This window comes from Ammodytes marinus (genome assembly GCF_949987685.1).
Source record: "Ammodytes marinus genome assembly, chromosome: 10".
Classification (NCBI taxonomy): domain Eukaryota; kingdom Metazoa; phylum Chordata; class Actinopteri; order Uranoscopiformes; family Ammodytidae; genus Ammodytes; species Ammodytes marinus.
Window position 1 is genome coordinate 11,263,131 of NC_137214.1, and position 19,302 is coordinate 11,282,432.

Sequence of the window (19,302 nt, forward strand, 5' to 3'; positions counted from 1 at the left end):
TTCCTGACTGTTTTGACTAATTTCGCTGTCCATGGTGCTGAACTCCAACTCTCTGACCAAACACAGGATTCATTGACTTTTTCTTTGTGCGGTTTACTCTTTGTTACTTGCCGATTTTAATGTACCTGGATTGGTTATGCTTTTGTATATTACCCAATAATTAAATGTCTTCTTGCTTGTTAAATCAGTCGCTTATAGGCTATTTTTGCTTTTTCAAATGGTGGCTGTATAGATGCTGTAAATCTGCTGGCTTGGATATAGTGGAGTGATATATTGATCATGCATATTCTTGTTGACACCTGTGTAACATACTTACTTACATTGACACTCAAAGTTATATCATTTAAACAAATTGCCAATGAACATAAAATGCTTATCAACATAAATAAGTTTGTTATCGGCCAATGGAAAAGCTGTTTCCCTGAGTTTTTGGCTTGATATTTAACCCACCTGTCCATAGATAATTACAACTTAAAGGAATGGTTGTAATTCTTATTGTACAGTTATTTTATCCACTTTTCAAAGATTAGACCTGCTTATATTAAGTGACATTACAGGCTATTTAATTCGACTTAAATCAACTTCACACATACTGTATAAGACCTGTTTTGAAATGTATCAATACTGTGCATTTTATTTCAAGCATTAACCCTATATTATTCTCAAAATATTAAGTGGTATCTCATATAAATACCAGTATTTGGCAGTTTACTATTTATCTCTCAGGTATTCTGAAGCTCTTTTTTGTAAAGCAGGATCAGTGGAACTTTTCCAGTAATAAAATAGTGTACTCAATCGACTTAATATGAAAATGTTTTTCATTGCAGTTGTATGTCTCTGAGCCTTTTTTTAATATGTTCACCCAACATGGTACGCTACATGTGTGTATTACGGAGGTGAAGCCTCTGCCTTCCTAGCTGTGTGGTCATCCTGCCCTTAAGACAATCGTGAAGCTTCAGGGCTCACTTTCTGTTGTTGTCATCAATATGTGGTTCAACAAAAAGCAAACATGCAGTGTTGTTAACCATTGAACATCTTTCCTATTTTTCATATATCCAACATTGCTATTTAAATCTTATATAATATTAGGTAACCACAGCCTGATTTTTTATTGGTCTTATCTGGGTCACAGTGCACGATGGTATAAAAAAAAATCAGAAAATGGAATGCATAGCATACTCTGCACGGTTGTATTTATCCTTTCAGTCTCTTGATGGCGCTCTTTTATAATTTCTGAATGTTATGTCGTGTCTCACCCTATCTGTGTCAGTGGAACTAGAGTATTGGGTGAGAGCCGAGGGCTTTAAATGCATGCGTGTTTGTGCATGCGTGGGGAGAGAAGGAGAGAGAGACTGGGTATGTGTGTGCGCGCATGTTGAGTCAGTGAGTCAGTGAGAGAGAGAGGGAGGCAGAGAGGGGGAGAGAGAGCAGTGGTGAAATGGGGATAGAGAGAGAGGCAGAGAGGGAGAGAGAGAGAGCAGTGGTGAAATGGGGATAGAGAGAGAGGAATCCAAGCTGACAGCTTCCTTAATAGAGCATGATTAACTCAGCTAGAGAAGCAGGAAAGCGTTGGATTGCAGCAGCATTTTCATTTCGTTATTTGGATTTATTTGTTTAGTATTTAGCAATAATGTCGACAGTAAATGTGTTTCCGAAAGCATGTTTAAAAGTGGACCAGCGAATAAACTTAAAATGGTGGCTGCATTTTCTATTTTTTGCCCTGCTTTTTGGTGTTTCGTTTGGAGAAGTCCGTTACGTCCTTCCAGAGGAGATGCAGCGAGGGTCGGTTATCGGGAATGTTGCACGAGATCTGGGGCTGAAAGTGACGGAGCTTGATGCTCGTCGAGCCCGGGTTGTTGCAGAAGGGACTAGCCAGCTGTGTGAACTGGAAACTGCGTCAGGAAATCTTTTGATCAGCCAACGGATAGACCGAGAGGAGCTATGCGCGCAAGCCAGTCTCTGCATCCTACAGTATCAGCTCCTACTTGAAGATCCCCTTCAAGCACACAGCTTAGTTTTGGACATTGCAGATATAAATGACAATAGCCCAGTTTTCGCTGCGGAGGAGATAAAACTGGATTTGGTCGAATCCACAGTCCTGGGCAGGCGCTTTCCTTTGGAGAGCGCGCATGACCCCGATCTGGGGACCAACTCAATCCGTGAATACAAGCTAAGCCCCAATGATCATTTTGCACTGGAAATCAGTACACAAATAAACGGCAATGCTTATCCAGAACTAGTTCTTAAAAAGGCATTGGACAGGGAGGCACAAGCTGAACATGTACTGAAAATCAATGGGATCGACGGGGGGAAGCCAGTCAGATCAGGAACTGCTTCTATCCATATTCGTGTTTTGGACGCCAATGATAATGTCCCAGTTTTTAGCCAACGTGTTTACAAAGCCTCTCTGCCAGAGAACTCGGCCGTGGGGACCGTCATAGCAACACTGAATGCCACGGACTTAGATGAAGGGGTTTATGGAGAGATAACATACTCTTTCAGTCATCTGTCAGACAAGACAGGAGGAGTGATTGAAATTAACCCTCTGAGTGGAGAAGTTCGGGTGACAGGTCTAATTGATTACGAGGAGGCTAGTACGCACGAGCTGGATGTCCAGGCTAAAGATGGTGGTGGTCAGGCCTCTCACTGCAAACTTATTATTGACGTCATGGACTTAAATGACAATAAACCCGTGATAGAGATAAAGTCAGCCTCTGCAAACGTGGCTGAAGACTCGAAACCTGGAACGATGGTTGCTCTGATTAATGTTTATGACCTGGACACCGGAAGCAGTGGGCGCGTCACGTGTACAATATCAGACAATGTGCCATTTAAATTCGTCTCAGAGGTCAAACACTATTACATGTTAGTGACCGACGGAATGCTAGACAGAGAGTTTCAGCCGGAGTATAACATCACGGTTACTGCGACTGATGCGGGCTCTCCCTCACTCTCCAGTGTCAACGTTATAACAATCCTGGTTAATGATATAAATGATAACCCCCCGACTTTTACGCAGCGCGAGTACAATGCCAACATATTGGAAAACCAACCCGTTGGCACGTTTGTGATGAAGGTGAAAGCGGAGGACATTGACTACGGATCTAATGCTAAACTACTGTACCAGATATCAAGGGACACAAACTCAGAAGTGTCCTCCTTCCTTAACATCAACTCAGACACAGGGGAGCTCTTCACATCACGCCTCTTTGATTACGAACAGTCAGTTCACTTCCAAATAAAGGTGACAGCTCGAGATGTAGGCGATCCTCCACTCTCCACCACCTGCAACGTAAACGTGTTTATTAAAGACCAAAATGACAATGCACCTGTGGTCTTATATCCCGTCCAAACCACCGGGTTCATTGCTGAAGATATGGTGCCAGTTGAAGCGCCCAGAGGATACCTCGTCACTAAGGTGGTAGCAGTGGACGCTGACTCTGGCCATAACGCCTGGCTTTCCTACAGAATAATCAGAGCAACGCAGTCTAACCTGTTTATGGCCGGTCTGCATACGGGAGAAATCAGAACTGTGCGAGCATTCATGGAGGACGATGAACCGAAACAAACTGTGGTCATTTTAGTAACTGATAACGGGCGCGACTCTCTTTCTGCCACTGCCACAGTCAGCATAGTAATTGGGGACGGCCTGCCTGTTTTGAACGAACTATTTGAGTTTACAGACGACTCACAGGACAGTGATAACTTAACACTTTATTTGATTATCGCCCTGACAGCCGTGTCCTCTCTTTTCATACTTTTAATCAGCGGGGTGTTTTATTTCAAACTCTGCCGGCGTAGTTATGTTTACCGTTCAACCACTGCCAATCTTCCCGTTTTCCCCACGACCTACTGCCCCCCTAGTTTTACAGATTTTAGCCGTTGTGGGACTCTTTTGAACGACGATCGATATGATTCCTTCTTGACCACTGGGTCCTGGAGAGGCGATTTTCGTTTCGGCTCAAACACAGACACTGACACACTCAAACAAAGAAGCGCAGCCTATCAAAAACACACCTTAAGGCGCGCCAGTACAGACAGAGCTAGTCTGAAAGTGAGGGCAGGTGCACCGCACCCCTGTTACGTGGTGAAATAAGAGTCAGACATACGATATTGTAAATATGTTATAGTCGGATCTCTGTGCAGTGAACATAATTTGGACCCTATCACTGTCAATTTGATATAAAAACATTATGTTTTCCTGATGGTTTCATAGAAGTACTACAGAAACACACGTGGTTGTCTATGCTTAAAATGTGAACATTCTTCTAGTACTTGACTGTGCATGAATGTGTTGCAATGCATCTATATGTTTAATGCTCTTGGAGTTTTGCACAACACTTTAAACTCATCCCTGTGAACATAGATGTGAATCTTAACCTCATAGATATTTTTTTTAGAGTCTACTCTATTTACTAAGTACTTAACATAAATAAAGTAATTATTCTGTCCACATCTGTTTTGTTTGCATCAGTCAGTTGTTTATTGTAACTTTATTGAAGTTTATTCTGTTTTCCTGACTCTTTATTCGTATTTACTCTGCCAGTAGTTAAGTATCTCTCTATCTTTCTCTCTCTCTGTGTCTCTCTCTTCCTCTTTCTCTCCCATGAGAGGCCATAGTGTTGTATAAGTAGAAGATTGAGTTATATTGATTTCTCTTACAATTTTCTTTACGATTTTTTAGTTGGGAAGTTGAATATAGCCTTTTAAATATAATTGATGTGTCTCATTTTATCCATTTAAAATGCATGTTAGACCTTTCAGACTGCTCTATTTTGCACTGTATTCAGAACTTTTTCGTGTCATGCATTTAAGGATATGTATTCCTAGAAAATAACAATTTGCCTTGTCCGCGTATGTTTGTTTTTGCCTTTTTTATGGTATGTTTATCTGTACAAGCCTTCCTGATTTCATGTCCATTTTGACTTGGAATAGACTGCAGCCAAGTTTTGATAATGCTATGTGATTTCACAAAGTAACACATGCTATGGTGTGTAACAGAGACCCAATGATACCTTTGCACATGGCACACAGTGTCATTTTAACAGTATGTAAACAGACTATGCCTGTATACTAATGAAAAATAAACTGGAAGAGAAGATTGTGTTGTACTTCTCCTTTGGCTTGGAACTTGTAAAAAACAATGTCATTATACAAAAACCCGAGGCAACTGTATTTTAATAAGCAAAAAAGCACCCTCACAAAGATTTGCATACATTGTTGTGGTGTACATGTCCAACATAGTCTTAAACACAACTCGAATGAACCTCCTCCTCTTACTTCTCTGCTTTGGCCTCAAATAGATGCTGTATGTGCAATGCAGTTACATAATTTATTTTCAACTCATATAAAACTCACGCAAAACCGTCCCTGTTGATAACTTCAGATTGTTGCTAATATTTTCCCATAATTTAACAGATAAATGCATCCATTTAATTGTTGAGATGTTGGATTTGAATATGTATACATCACTAAATAAGTAATGTTATCCTGCAGATTACTAAAATAGTGCTTAATATTTAATGTAATTACTTAATTAAATAATATATCTTTATCTCTCTCTTCTGTTTCTAAATGTAGCACAGGAAGCAGTTCTGATTATTTGATGGTGATGTATTTGCAGGATTCGTGCAACATGGGGGTTGTACCCATGGTTGAATTCCCTTATTGTAAGTCTCTTGGAATAAAAGTGTCAGCTTAATATAATGTAACTGGGAATGAAATGATAATCATTCTTGAATGCTCTTGCATAAAATATCAGTCAGAGCTCTTTGTGCAACCATTGCTGCTAATAATCAAACAAAACAAAATGAAAAAATAGTAATATTTGTATTTTTCTGTATTACTATGAAACCAAATTAGGATTTTTGGATGAACTCTCGGTTTGACTCTTCAAAGGTCTATCTAGTATCGAGTAACATTAATATGTCAGACAGTACGGTTGTTGTTGTACAGTTCATACAGACATTTTGAAAGTTCAGTTGAGCGACCATAATTTGACTCCATTTTCAAATTCCCTTGATAAATCCTTCTCATAAATCTCATTTCAAAGCCTATCTGACTTTGGTGAAAAGCAACACTTAAGCGATTTCCAGGCACTAATTGTTTGGGCATGTGCAGTACATCGAAAAGCAAAGTCACGAACAACAGAAAGCAAACAGATGTTTTGTATGTGAATGTAGAGAACTACTTCAGTTTGGCGCTGCAATCTTATACAACATTTCAGTGGCAATGTGTGTGTGTGTGTGTGTGTGTGTGTGTGTGTGTGTGTGTGTGTGTGTGTGTGTGTTCATTACTGCATGCAACTGACTGTGTCATGGTAGGGAAGCAGAGAGGTTTTGTCATCAAAATAACTCCCACATGAATTCATGTGTGTTCCTGTTATAGCTGCAGGCTCATGTGTGCTCCTAATTTGAGCCATGGAATGAGAGAAGAGAAAAACAAGCTGTGCACAATTTTTTTTTATTTTTAAGCTTATGTGGGTCACAGGAACACTTTTTGGAGCAGGTTGGTTTACAATAAATGCAAATGCTAAAGAAGTGTCATTTTAACAGCATAGCTGATTTTGATTTACAGCAACACAGGTATTTAAAAATGTTCACAGTGTTTCTTTTGAATACTCTGTAGTTTTGTTTAATAAAAAATCATCTTGGGCAGAGTATAGGCGATGAAAGGTTTCTGACGAGTGGGAATTGTCTAGCATCTTTAATCTCGGCTTCTTTGTTGGTATTTTCTGTATCTTGTCAGATGATTCTTGCACAACATTCTACTTATTCGTATGAATTTAAACTAACATTTTTTTGCAGGATTTGACATTCAATTTATGACACACTTAAGGATAATAATATCTCAGTATTAAGTCAATCTAGTTAAAGAATAAAGGAAGCGGCATGTAAGTTAAGTATTCAGAAATATCATTAAATAGACAAAACGTTACCTACAAAGTCAATCAATCCCAGCTTCATTTAGAGGTCAGGCCTGCCTTTCTATGGCGACAAGGTCCTAAGGTACTTTCTTTAACTGACAGTCACAGTGACCTTGTGAAAACCTAATTTAGTTAGCTAACAATACTCTAAACTAAACACATAATCAAGCACAACAGAGCTAATCTGGTTTAACTAATATTATTTGTATTTGCTCAAAATAGCAAAGTATTCCTTCTTAATAACACAAGAAATATACTGCTTCTATCTATAGGGATTATCTGTGAGATCTACGACATAGTTTGAATACACCTCTATTATATAGCAGTGCCTGAAAGTACTATAGCATTTTGTTTGTGGTGACCTTTTTGGTGCACTTACACACTACCACACAGTGTCTGATGTGACACATGATAAACCATTATATTATTCATTATCTCACGATGGACATGTATGTAATGAATGTAAAAAAGGAATGTGACAAGATGTGATTGTTTTTGTTCTTCAGGATTCATTCTAACTCTTTTATTTGTTCTCCTTTCTTTTTCCGGTGCACTCCTTGAATGAAACATTTTGAAAAACAGGTAAGACATTTTTCATTATCCTCACTCTTTAAATCTCACACTACTTTGTATTACTCTGTTATGTTAGTATCAAAACAACACTCCACTCCCATAATCAATATGTACAACACAGCTGACCCAGAATGCATTTCTATCCCATTTATATCTTAACTTTTTCTCTTGTCTCTTTTTCGTTACACAAACTTGTCTTGAAACAAACTCACTAACATTATGAATGTTTGCAACACACATATTTCCCCCAAATGCTTCTTTGAACATCCCACTCATGATTGACTGTATTGAAGTATAGCTGGAAGTCTTGTAACACAGGCAGCTGCATTGCTTCATTTGTGTATGCTATCTTTTTCCACCCTAGGCTACATGAATAATAATCATGGCTGCTGCATTGCCTTAATAATGCACAATCATGATGTGCAAAATGTTATGCTCTGCGGCAGTAAATGCTAATAGTATGTGCACTATCACGACCCAGTAAAACTATTGGATGAGAAATATGCTGAGAAATTTGTCAGCATTTGTTCATGCTTGTGATGAATGTTGCAGTAGTTTCATACTACATGTTAATTCCGCTGCTCAAATGTAGGTCACTAGATTTATCAGTAGTCAGATTGGATCAGGAGAGAAGAGACTTTCTGTCTCTCTATTCATCCGTTTCTCTCTCTCTCTCTCTATCTCTCTCTCTCTCTCAGCTCTATTCAATTCCATTAATGGCATGAATGTTATGTGATATTTTTATAATGTTATTTTCAATAATGGTAATAATAAATAAAAATACTATTTATTCAGTAGTACAACAAATTAAATAAAAAGATAATGGCAAAGAAACAACCAACAATTAACAATATTTCAATACAAAATTGTATCATATCTCAAAACAAATACCAACAATAACAAAACAAAACTGTCCTCTCTCTCTCTGGCAGAGCATAATCAGACAGGCTACTGAGATAACTTTATTTATTTGATGTATATATGCATCCAAAACACTGGCATATTGGACATACTTTTGCTTTTTACTAGAGTTGTAGATCTGCAGCATGCAAGGTTAGAAACGAGGAGCTCTCATCTTAAATGTGCATATACACTGTATATTGGATTATTCAGTCCAGACAGTTTGTGAACATTTGTCCATACTGATAATGATGTCTTTATACTGTTGGTGGTGCTGTTGCCTAAGCAGACTTTTAGTCTAACACCAGTCTTATCACAAGTCACCGCCTGTCCCTGAAGGAAAAAGGCGATGGTTGTGTGCATATCACTTAGGTTCCATACTGTGGGTGATGGCATTGTATGGATTTGACTTAAGACTACAACATATATGGTTGCATTGTTAACGGGATAAGAGACATCGCTCCCTAAACGGATAACTTTAATTTTGGATGTGATTTTTCATGGGAAGAAATGGATGTTCGGAGGTGCAAAGGTAGCTCGTTGGATTGGAGAGTATCCATGTTTCTTGTCTACGTTGTTGCTGCGGTCAGCGGACAAATTCGTTATTCTATTCCAGAGGAGATGAGGAAAGGGCTGTTTCTCGGGGACATTGCAAAAGACCTGGGCTTGGATGTTAAAAGGTTGGTTTCTGGTTGGGCTCGACTTGTTATAGATGAACCGCTGTGCAGGATGACTGACTCCAGAAAGAGTGACATCAAGTATACACAGCCAATGAGTCAAAGTTTGGTTAGTGTGGATGAAGCGGGAACTGAAACGTTGCAGAATGGAGAGCACTCATCTGATGTATCGCGCATATCTACTCTGGTAAGTTCCCTGTGGGACAATTACATCAAATCAGGTCAGACATCTTTAAGCATTATAGCATGTTGATAGAAGGTCAGCGTCCATATTGTCTGTATACATGCTGGAATGCTGCCATATGAAACCATGTTGCTCAGGAGGGTGTTTACAGACCGACCGTGTGTTTTGCAGCTATTTCGCTGTCCATGGTGCTGAAGTGCTGCTTTCTTCTTAGATACTGCTTTTTGATGTCGTTGAGTTTCCTTAACGTTAACAACTTTCACATTAGTAATATTAATGAATAAAAACTAATAATAAAAACTAATAATAATAATAATAATAATAATAATAATAATAATAATAATAATAATAATAATAATAATAATAATAATAATAATAATAATAATAATAATAATAACATAAACGAAATATTTGATTCTAGATATTAGGCATTATGTTTCTTGGCCAATGAAATAGCCTTTTTTTTTCTATATTGATTAATTTATTTCCTTATTTCTTGAAAACAAAGAAGATATACCTGAGATTAGAATGAACAATCATGGACATATTTGTATACCATTACATCCTATCCATGTATGGGATGTCTGCAACTTTCATATGTGTGCCTCTGAGTGACGCTGTTGCCTGGTAAATCAATTCAACCCTGCATTGTGAGGCAGTGCTGTTCTCTCCCCTGTTCCTGCGTTTTACAAAAGGAGATGATCCGTGTTACATACGAGCTGGGGCTCATCGGATACACAGCAGATTTCCACTGTTGTCGCTAATCAAAATTAACCCTGGATTGTATGCGTTTTCCTCGTCAGTTGATATCTACATTCCTTTGCACGTTTTGCTTGGAGCCCCTGTTTCCTCATGGCTTCTAAAGAAAACCATCGTGACAGAGGCGTACAATGGCGATTGCAAGGGGCAATGTACTTGTTTGTTTTTCAGTTTATCTTTCTTAATCATGCGGGTGCACAGATCCGGTATTCCATTCCGGAGGAGATGAAAAAGGGGTCTTTGGTTGGTAACGTCGGACAAGACCTTGGTTTGGATCTGAAAAGGCTCCGTTCTGGCCGGGCCCGTATCGTAACGGGAGAGAGCATACAGTACGCCGAGCTGAAGACAGACAAAGGGACTTTGGTCGTGAATGAGAGAATAGACCGAGAGCAGCTTTGTGGAGACGTCACACCGTGTAGCTTTACCTTTGAGATTTTATTGGAAAAACCAATGGAGCTGCACCCTGTGACCATAGAGGTTTTGGACGTAAATGACAACGTTCCCACTTTCCAAAACAGTCGCTTACAATTTGAAATAAGCGAATCGGCTGCCCTTGGTTCCCGTTTTGTTTTAGAGAGTGCGGACGATGCTGATGTTGGGGATAACGGTCTACAGAACTACATTTTAACTCCGAACGACAACTTTGTGTTAAAACAACATGTTAATCCAGACGGCAGTAAATACGCCGAAATGGTCCTTCAGAAACCCTTAGACAGAGAAGAACAGCCACGCCTGTCTCTAAAACTGCTGGCTGTGGACGGCGGAAATCCACAGAGATCGGGTACAGTAAATATAGAGATTAACATTCTAGATGCCAATGATAACGCTCCTGTGTTTAATCAGACTCTTTATAAGGCAAATGTGATTGAAAATGCACCGAAAGGCACTTACATTGTTACGGTGAATGCTAGCGACATAGATAGCGGTTCACATGGAAGGGTAACATATTCCTTTTCAAAATCAAAAGCTGGAACCGCTGATTTATTCGGTATCGATGCAGCTACTGGAAGAATATATGTGGAAAAGGAAATAGACTTTGAAAAAGACAAAAAAATTGAGTTCAGGGTTGAGGCAAAAGATCAAGGCGGACTGACAGATTCCAGTAAAGTTGAAATTGAGGTTATCGACGTAAATGATAATGTTCCGGTCATCAATGTTATGTCATTCACGAGTCTCGTGTCAGAGGACTCCCCCGCTGGTACAACCGTTGGCATAATTAATGTTAAAGATCTTGATTCGGGTGAGAACGGACAAGTAAGGTGCACAATCGAAGGCAATGTTCCTTTTAAAATTAAATCCAATGTGAGAAATTATTATGCGTTGATTACTGATGCTGTATTAGATCGGGAAATTCTATCGGAATGTAACATCACTGTTATTGCCTCAGACGCAGGATCGCCTCCACTCTCAACTAAAAGAACATTTTATCTAAAGGTCTCGGATGTAAATGATAATGCTCCAGTGTTTCCACGAGGCCTTTACACTGCATTCATGGCAGAGAATAACTCTCCAGGCGTGTCTGTACTAAGAATTAATGCTAAAGACCTAGATGAAAACCAAAACTCCCGTGTTTCCTATATTTTAGAAGAACACGAGATCGGCGGATCTCCAGTTTCTGATTATGTTTCAGTAAATTCAGAAAGCGGAGTGATTCACGCGGTGCGCTCATTTGATTATGAACAAATCAAACAGCTGTTTTTTGTTGTCAAAGCGCAGGATGGAGGCTCCCCTCCACTCAGTAGTAATGTGACTGTGAAGTTAGTGATCCAGGACAAGAACGACAACCCCCCTCAGGTTCTGTACCCAGTCCAGACTGGTGGCTCTCTGGTGGCTGAAATGGTGCCTCGTTCAGCAGATGTGGGCTATCTGGTCACTAAAGTGGTGGCTGTTGATGTGGACTCTGGACAGAATGCCTGGCTCTCCTATAAACTGCAGAAAGCCACAGACAGGGCACTGTTTGAAGTGGGCTTACAGAATGGAGAAATAAGAACTATCCGTCAGGTCAATGATAAAGATGTTGTGAAACAAAGACTGACTGTTATAGTGGAGGACAACGGGCAGCCCTCTCGTTCAGCTACAGTCATTGTTAACGTGGCGGTGGCGGACAGCTTCCCTGAAGTGCTGTCGGAGTTCACTGACTTTACACACGACAAGGAGTACAACGACAACCTGACTTTTTACTTGGTGTTGGCTTTGGCTGTAGTTTCCTTCCTCTTCATCACGTGTTTAGTGGTTATTATATCAGTGAAAATCTACAGATGGAGACAGTCTCGCATCCTGTATCACTCCAGTCTCCCTGTGATTCCATATTATCCACCACGTTACTCAGACACTTTGGGGACAGGGACAGGGACTCTCCAACACGTGTACAACTACGAGGTGTGCAGGACGAATGACTCCAGAAAGAGTGACTGTAAGTTCGGCAGAGCTGGTAGTCAGAACGTGCTGATAATGGACCCCAGTTCTACAGGGACGATGCAGCGGATTCAGTGTGAAAAGAGCATCCTGGATGAACCAGACTCTCCTGTAGAGGTGAGCCCAATAATTTAGCTACGTTTATATTTTCATTGTTGGTCATTCTTTATGTAGTTGCATTGATACAAATCAGTACAAATAAATTGATCCATTTTCAGCACCATGGACAGCGTATCCGTTAAAATCACCACATTTTGGCCATATGCTGCCTGTTAAAGTCTTCATATTTGCATACTTATTTCTGTATTTGCACTCTATATTTCCTTTAAGCTTTCCTTCTACGCTCTATATGGAAATAAACGTATATTAGCCTAAAGGAGATTGCATAATCTCCCCTTCAATCTTAAAGGAAGCTGTGCATATTGAAATCATTTTAGGGGGTCGTTGTGGTTTTATAATTTAAATATTCACATGCTAAATTCCAGAAACGTATCTATTATTTTTCATTTTTAATTATTGTATTTTATTAAAAGCATTTTTTTTCCCTTTTACGCATGCAGAACATTTTTGTATGCAATATGCGATTATATGAGGTTGAGACGGGGACAGGCTTTCTTCTGAATAGTGATAATGTTTTAGGGACAATGTTTGATGTTCTCATTTTAGGCTCTAAGGGACGCTGTTGGTCAGTATAAAATTGTCTGTGTGATGCAGTCATTCAGTCCATCCCCTGACGGACTACATAATGAGGAAGGCTCTGTGTTTTGCGGAGGTTTAAGAGAGAACACGGTCTCACCAACTTGCATGTCAACAATTAGGACGTATATTTAGCCTGTATGTGACCAGGTAGCGGATATCACAAACAAGTTCTTCGTCTTAACTCTTGGATATATTTCTATTTCTGCCAATCTTTTTTGCCACGATGATAACTCGAAGATCTCCTACCTACCCATCCGTAAGATGGCGATTGTTTTATGGATTTCGACGGCAGATAGGACTGCTTATGTTGCTGGCTCATGTGGTTAACATGGTAGGTGGACAGATCCGTTATTCTATACCAGAGGAGATGAAGAAAGGCTCTGTTATTGGTAACGTAGCGCAAGACCTTGGTTTGGATCTGAAAAGGCTCCGTTCTGGGCGGGCCCGTATCGTGACCGGAGAAAACATCCACTACACCGAGCTGAAGACAGACAAAGGGACTCTAGTCGTGAATGAGAGAATAGACCGAGAGCAGCTTTGTGGAGACGTGACACCGTGTAGCTTTAGCTTTGAGGTGATTTTAGAAAACCCCATGGAATTACACAGAATAACTGTTGAGGTTTTGGATATAAACGATCATGCTCCCGTCTTCCCAAATATAGATAAGCCTATCCGCCTTGAAATAAGTGAATCAGTCGCAGTTGGAGTGCAGTTTCCACTGCAGAGTGCAGAGGATCTAGATGTGGGGCAAAACGCGTTGCAAGATTATGTCTTATCACCGAACGACAATTTTATATTAAAACAACATGCAAATCCAGACGGAAGTAAATATGTGGAAATGGTGCTCCAGAAGCCCCTAGACCGGGAACAATTTCCCAATTTGTCATTAAAACTGATTGCAGTTGACGGAGGTACACCGCAGAGGTCTAGTGCAGTAATGATAGATGTCACTGTGTTAGATGCTAATGACAATGTTCCGGTTTTTAACCAATCAGTGTATAAAGCATCTGTAATGGAAAATACGATGAAAGGCACAAGCATTATTAAAGTAAATGCCACTGACGCAGACAGTGGTATAAATGGAGTCATTACTTACAGTTTGTCTAAAACGAAAGGAAGTGCAGCAGAAATATTCAGTATTAATGAAAACAGCGGCACAATATATGTGTCTGGTCAGATAGATTATGAACGAGACAGAAAATACGAGTTGAGAGTAGAGGCTAAGGATCGGGGAGGCCAAACCGGGACAAGCAAAGTTATATTTGATGTTATTGATATCAACGACAATGCACCAGTTATAAATATTATGTCATTTTCTAGCCCCGTATCTGAGGATGCACGCCCTGGCACAACGATTGCAATTCTGAACATAAAAGACGCGGATTCAGAAAAGAATGGACAAATAAAATGCTCTGTAGATGGCAAACTTCCCTTTAGGATTGAATCATCTTTAACAAACTATTACAATTTGATCTCAGATCAATACTTTGATAGAGAATCGGTCTCCGAATACAATATTACAATAACAGCCACTGATTTTGGCTCTCCCCCTCTTTCTAGCTCAACAAAATTGCATCTTAAAATTTCTGACGTAAACGACAACGCACCATTATTTGACAAAACCAGCTATTCTGCTTACGTCACAGAGAATAATTCCCCCGGTGTTTCCATATTTGCTGTCAGCGCGCGAGACTCTGATTGGAACCAACACGCGAGAATCTCGTATATTTTAGAGGACACACAAATCACTGGTAGTCCAGTTTCTACTTATGTGTCTTTGAACTCGGAAACTGGAGTTCTTAGCGCAGTTCGTTCCTTCGATTATGAGCAAATTAAACAGCTTCAGCTCGTAGTCAAAGCGCAGGATGGAGGCTCCCCTCCACTCAGTAGTAATGTGACTGTTAAAGTAATGATCCAGGACCAGAACGACAACCCCCCTCAGGTTCTGTACCCAGTCCAGACTGGTGGCTCTCTGGTGGCTGAAATGGTGCCTCGTTCAGCAGATGTGGGCTATCTGGTCACTAAAGTGGTGGCTGTTGATGTGGACTCTGGACAGAATGCCTGGCTCTCCTATAAACTGCAGAAAGCCACAGACAGGGCGCTGTTTGAAGTGGGCTTACAGAATGGAGAAATAAGAACTATCCGCCAAGTCAATGATAAAGATGTTGTGAAACAAAGACTGACTGTTATAGTGGAGGACAACGGGCAGCCCTCTCGTTCAGCTACAGTCATTGTTAACGTGGCGGTGGCGGACAGCTTCCCTGAAGTGTTGTCGGAGTTCACTGACTTTACACACGACAAGGAGTACAACGACAACCTGACTTTTTACTTAGTGTTGGCTTTGGCTGTAGTTTCCTTCCTCTTCATCACGTGTTTAGTGGTTATTATATCAGTGAAAATCTACAGATGGAGACAGTCTCGCATCCTGTATCACTCCAGTCTCCCTGTGATTCCATATTATCCACCACGTTACTCAGACACTTTGGGGACAGGGACAGGGACTCTCCAACACGTGTACAACTACGAGGTGTGCAGGACGAATGACTCCAGAAAGAGTGACTGTAAGTTCGGCAGAGCTGGTAGTCAGAACGTGTTGATAATGGACCCCAGTTCTACAGGGACGATGCAGCGGATTCAGTGTGAAAAGAGCATCCTGGATGAACCAGACTCTCCTGTAGAGGTGAGCCCAATAATTTAGCTACGTTTATATTTTCATTGTTGGTCATTCTTTATGTAGTTGCATTGATACAAAACAGTAAAAATAAATGTATCCATTTTCAGCACCACGGACAGCGTATCCGTTAAAATCACCCCATATAGGCCTTATGCAGCCTGTTTAAGTCTTCATATTTGCATACTTATTTCTGTATTTGCACTGTATTTCCGTTAAACTTTCTTTCTACGCTCTATATGGAAATCAACGTGTATTAGCCTAAAGGAGATTGCATAAACTCCCCTTCAATCTTAAAGGAAGCTGTGCATATTGAAATCATTTTAGGGGGTCGTTGTGGTTTTACAATTTAAATATTCACATGTTAAATTCCAGAAACGTATCTATTCTTTTTAATTTTTAATGATTGTATTTTATTATAAGCATTTTTTTTTCCTTTTACGCATGCAGAACATTGTATGTATGCAATATGCGATTATATGAGGTTGAGACGGGGACAGGCTTTCTTCTGAATAGTGATAATGTTTTAGGGGCAATGTTTGATGTTCTCATTTTAGGCTCTAAGGGACGCTGTTGGTCAGTATAAAATTGTCTGTGTGATGCAGTCATTCAGTCCATCCCCTGACGGACTACATAATGAGGAAGGCTCTGTGTTTTGCGGAGGTTTAAGAGAGAACACGGTCTCACCAACTTGCATGTCAACAATTAGGACGTATATTTAGCCTGTATGTGACCAGGTAGCGGATACCACAAACAAGTTCTTCGTCTTAACTCTTGGATATATTTCTATTTCTGCCAATCTTTTTTGCCACGATGATAACTCGAAGATCTCCTACCTACCCATCCGTAAGATGGCGATTGTTTTATGGATTTCGACGGCAGATAGGACTGCTTATGTTGCTGGCTCATGTGGTTAACATGGTAGGTGGACAGATCCGTTATTCTATACCAGAGGAGATGAAGAAAGGCTCTGTTATTGGTAACGTAGCGCAAGACCTTGGTTTGGATCTGAAAAGGCTCCGTTCTGGGCGGGCCCGTATCGTGACCGGAGAAAACATCCACTACACCGAGCTGAAGACAGACAAAGGGACTCTAGTCGTGAATGAGAGAATAGACCGAGAGCAGCTTTGTGGAGACGTGACACCGTGTAGCTTTAGCTTTGAGGTGATTTTAGAAAACCCCATGGAATTACATAGAATAACTGTTGAGGTTTTGGATATAAACGATCATGCTCCTGTCTTCCCGAATAAAGATGAGTCTATCCGCCTTGAAATAAGTGAATCAGCAGTAGTTGGTGTGCAATTTCCACTGCAGAGTGCAGATGATCTAGATGTTGGGCAAAACGCGTTGCAAGATTATGTTTTATCGCCGAACGAGAATTTTATATTGAAGCAACATTCAAATCCAGACGGAAGTAAATATGTGGAAATGGTGCTCCAGAAGCCTTTAGACAGAGAACGATATCCGCATTTCTCTTTGAAATTAATCGCAGTCGACGGAGGAACACCACAGAGGTCTGGTACAGTAAATATAGATGTCACTGTGTTAGATGCAAACGATAATGCACCAGTATTTAATCAATCCGTGTATAAAGCAGCTGTGATTGAAAACACGGCGAAGGGCACAAAGATTATTACCGTAAATGCCACGGACGCAGACAGTGGTTCAAATGGGCTCATTACTTACAGTTTGTCTAAAACGAAAGGAAGTGCAGCAGATATATTCAATATTGATGAAAACACCGGCACACTTTCTGTGTCTGGTCAATTAGATTATGAAAAAGACAGAAAATACGAAGTGAGAGTCGAGGCAAAGGATCAGGGAGGCCTAACAGGGACAAGTAAAGTTATTTTTGATGTTTTTGATGTCAACGACAATTCACCAGTTATAAATATAATGTCATTTTCTAGCCCCGTATCTGAGGCTGCACTTCCTGGTACAACGATTGCAATTTTGAACATAAAAGATGCAGATTCTGACAAAAATGGGCAAATAAAATGTTCTGTTGATGGCAAACTTCCCTTTAAGATTGAATCATCTTTAACAAACTATTACAATTTGATCTCTGATCAACCGTTTGACAGAGAATCCGTCTCGGAATACAACATTACAATAACAGCCACTGATTTCGGCTCTACCCCTCTTTCCAGCTCAACAACATTACATCTTAAAATTTCAGATGTAAACGATAACGCACCACTATTTGATAAAAACAGCTATTCTGCTTACATCACAGAGAATAATTCACCCGGTGTTTCCATATTTGCTGTCAGCGCGAAAGACTCTGACTGGAATCAAAACGCGAGAATTTCATATATTTTAGAGGACACACAAATCACTGGTAGTCCAGTTTCTACGTATGTGTCTTTAAACTCTGAAACTGGAGTTCTTAGCGCGATTCGTTCCTTCGATTATGAGCAAATTAAACAGCTTCAGCTCGTAGTCAAAGCGCAGGATGGAGGCTCCCCTCCACTCAGTAGTAATGTGACTGTTAAAGTAATGATCCAGGACCAGAACGACAACCCCCCTCAGGTTCTGTACCCAGTCCAGACTGGTGGCTCTCTGGTGGCTGAAATGGTGCCTCGTTCAGCAGATGTGGGCTATCTGGTCACTAAAGTGGTGGCTGTTGATGTGGACTCTGGACAGAATGCCTGGCTCTCCTATAAACTGCAGAAAGCCACAGACAGGGCGCTGTTTGAAGTGGGCTTACAGAATGGAGAAATAAGAACTATCCGCCAAGTCAATGATAAAGATGTTGTGAAACAAAGACTGACTGTTATAGTGGAGGACAACGGGCAGCCCTCTCGTTCAGCTACAGTCATTGTTAACGTGGCGGTGGCGGACAGCTTCCCTGAAGTGCTGTCGGAGTTCACTGACTTTACACACGACAAGGAGTACAACGACAACCTGACTTTTTACTTAGTGTTGGCTTTGGCTGTAGTTTCCTTCCTCTTCATCACGTGTTTAGTGGTTATTATATCAGTTAAAATCTACAGATGGAGACAGTCTCGCATCCTGTATCACTCCAGTCTCCCTGTGATTCCATATTATCCACCACGTTACTCAGACACTTTGGGGACAGGGACAGGGACAGGGACTCTCCAACACGTGTACAACTACGAGGTGTGCAGGACAAATGACTCCAGAAAGAGTGACTGTAAGTTCGGCAGAGCTGGTAGTCAGAACGTGCTGATAATGGACCCCAGTTCTACAGGGACGATGCAGCGGATTCAGTGTGAAAGGAGCATCCTGGATGAACCAGACTCACCTGTAGAGGTGAGCCCAATAATTTAGCTACGTTTATATTTTCATTGTTGGTCAGTCTTTATGTAGTTGCATTGATACAAATCAGTAAAAATAAATATATCAATTTTCAGCACCACGGACAGCGTATCCGTTAAAATCACCCCATATAGGCCTTATGCAGCCTGTTAAAGTCTTCATATTTGCTTACTTATTTCTGTATTTGCACTATATTTCCGTTAAACTTTCTTTATAC

The 19,302-nt window shown here is 40.4% G+C and overlaps 4 protein-coding genes across 5 annotated transcripts in view; all 4 read left to right on the forward strand.

Moving 5' to 3' along the window:
* Positions 1 to 19,302, forward strand: part of LOC307256488 (protocadherin gamma-C5-like) — a gene marked incomplete at its 5' end in the record, with an annotated part of 206,099 nt that overhangs the window by 14,410 nt on the left and 172,387 nt on the right. The gene's annotated exons all lie outside the window — the stretch shown is intronic.
* LOC307256588 (protocadherin gamma-A6-like) lies at positions 1,631 to 4,096 on the forward strand (the record flags this gene model as incomplete). Its single annotated transcript, XM_080035618.1, has 1 exon — positions 1,631 to 4,096. One exon carries the CDS (start codon positions 1,631 to 1,633, stop codon positions 4,094 to 4,096), a length of 2,466 nt encoding a protein of 821 aa, XP_079891744.1.
* On the forward strand, positions 9,128 to 15,830 carry LOC307256589 (protocadherin gamma-A1-like; the record flags this gene model as incomplete). The annotated part of the gene is made up of 3 exons (XM_080035619.1): positions 9,128 to 9,262; positions 10,220 to 11,461; positions 14,724 to 15,830. 3 exons carry the CDS (start codon positions 9,128 to 9,130, stop codon positions 15,828 to 15,830), a joined length of 2,484 nt encoding a protein of 827 aa, XP_079891745.1.
* LOC307256502 (protocadherin gamma-A10-like) lies at positions 16,722 to 19,097 on the forward strand (the record flags this gene model as incomplete). Its single annotated transcript, XM_080035477.1, has 1 exon — positions 16,722 to 19,097. The coding sequence occupies one exon, from the start codon at positions 16,722 to 16,724 to the stop codon at positions 19,095 to 19,097; it is 2,376 nt and encodes a 791-aa protein (XP_079891603.1).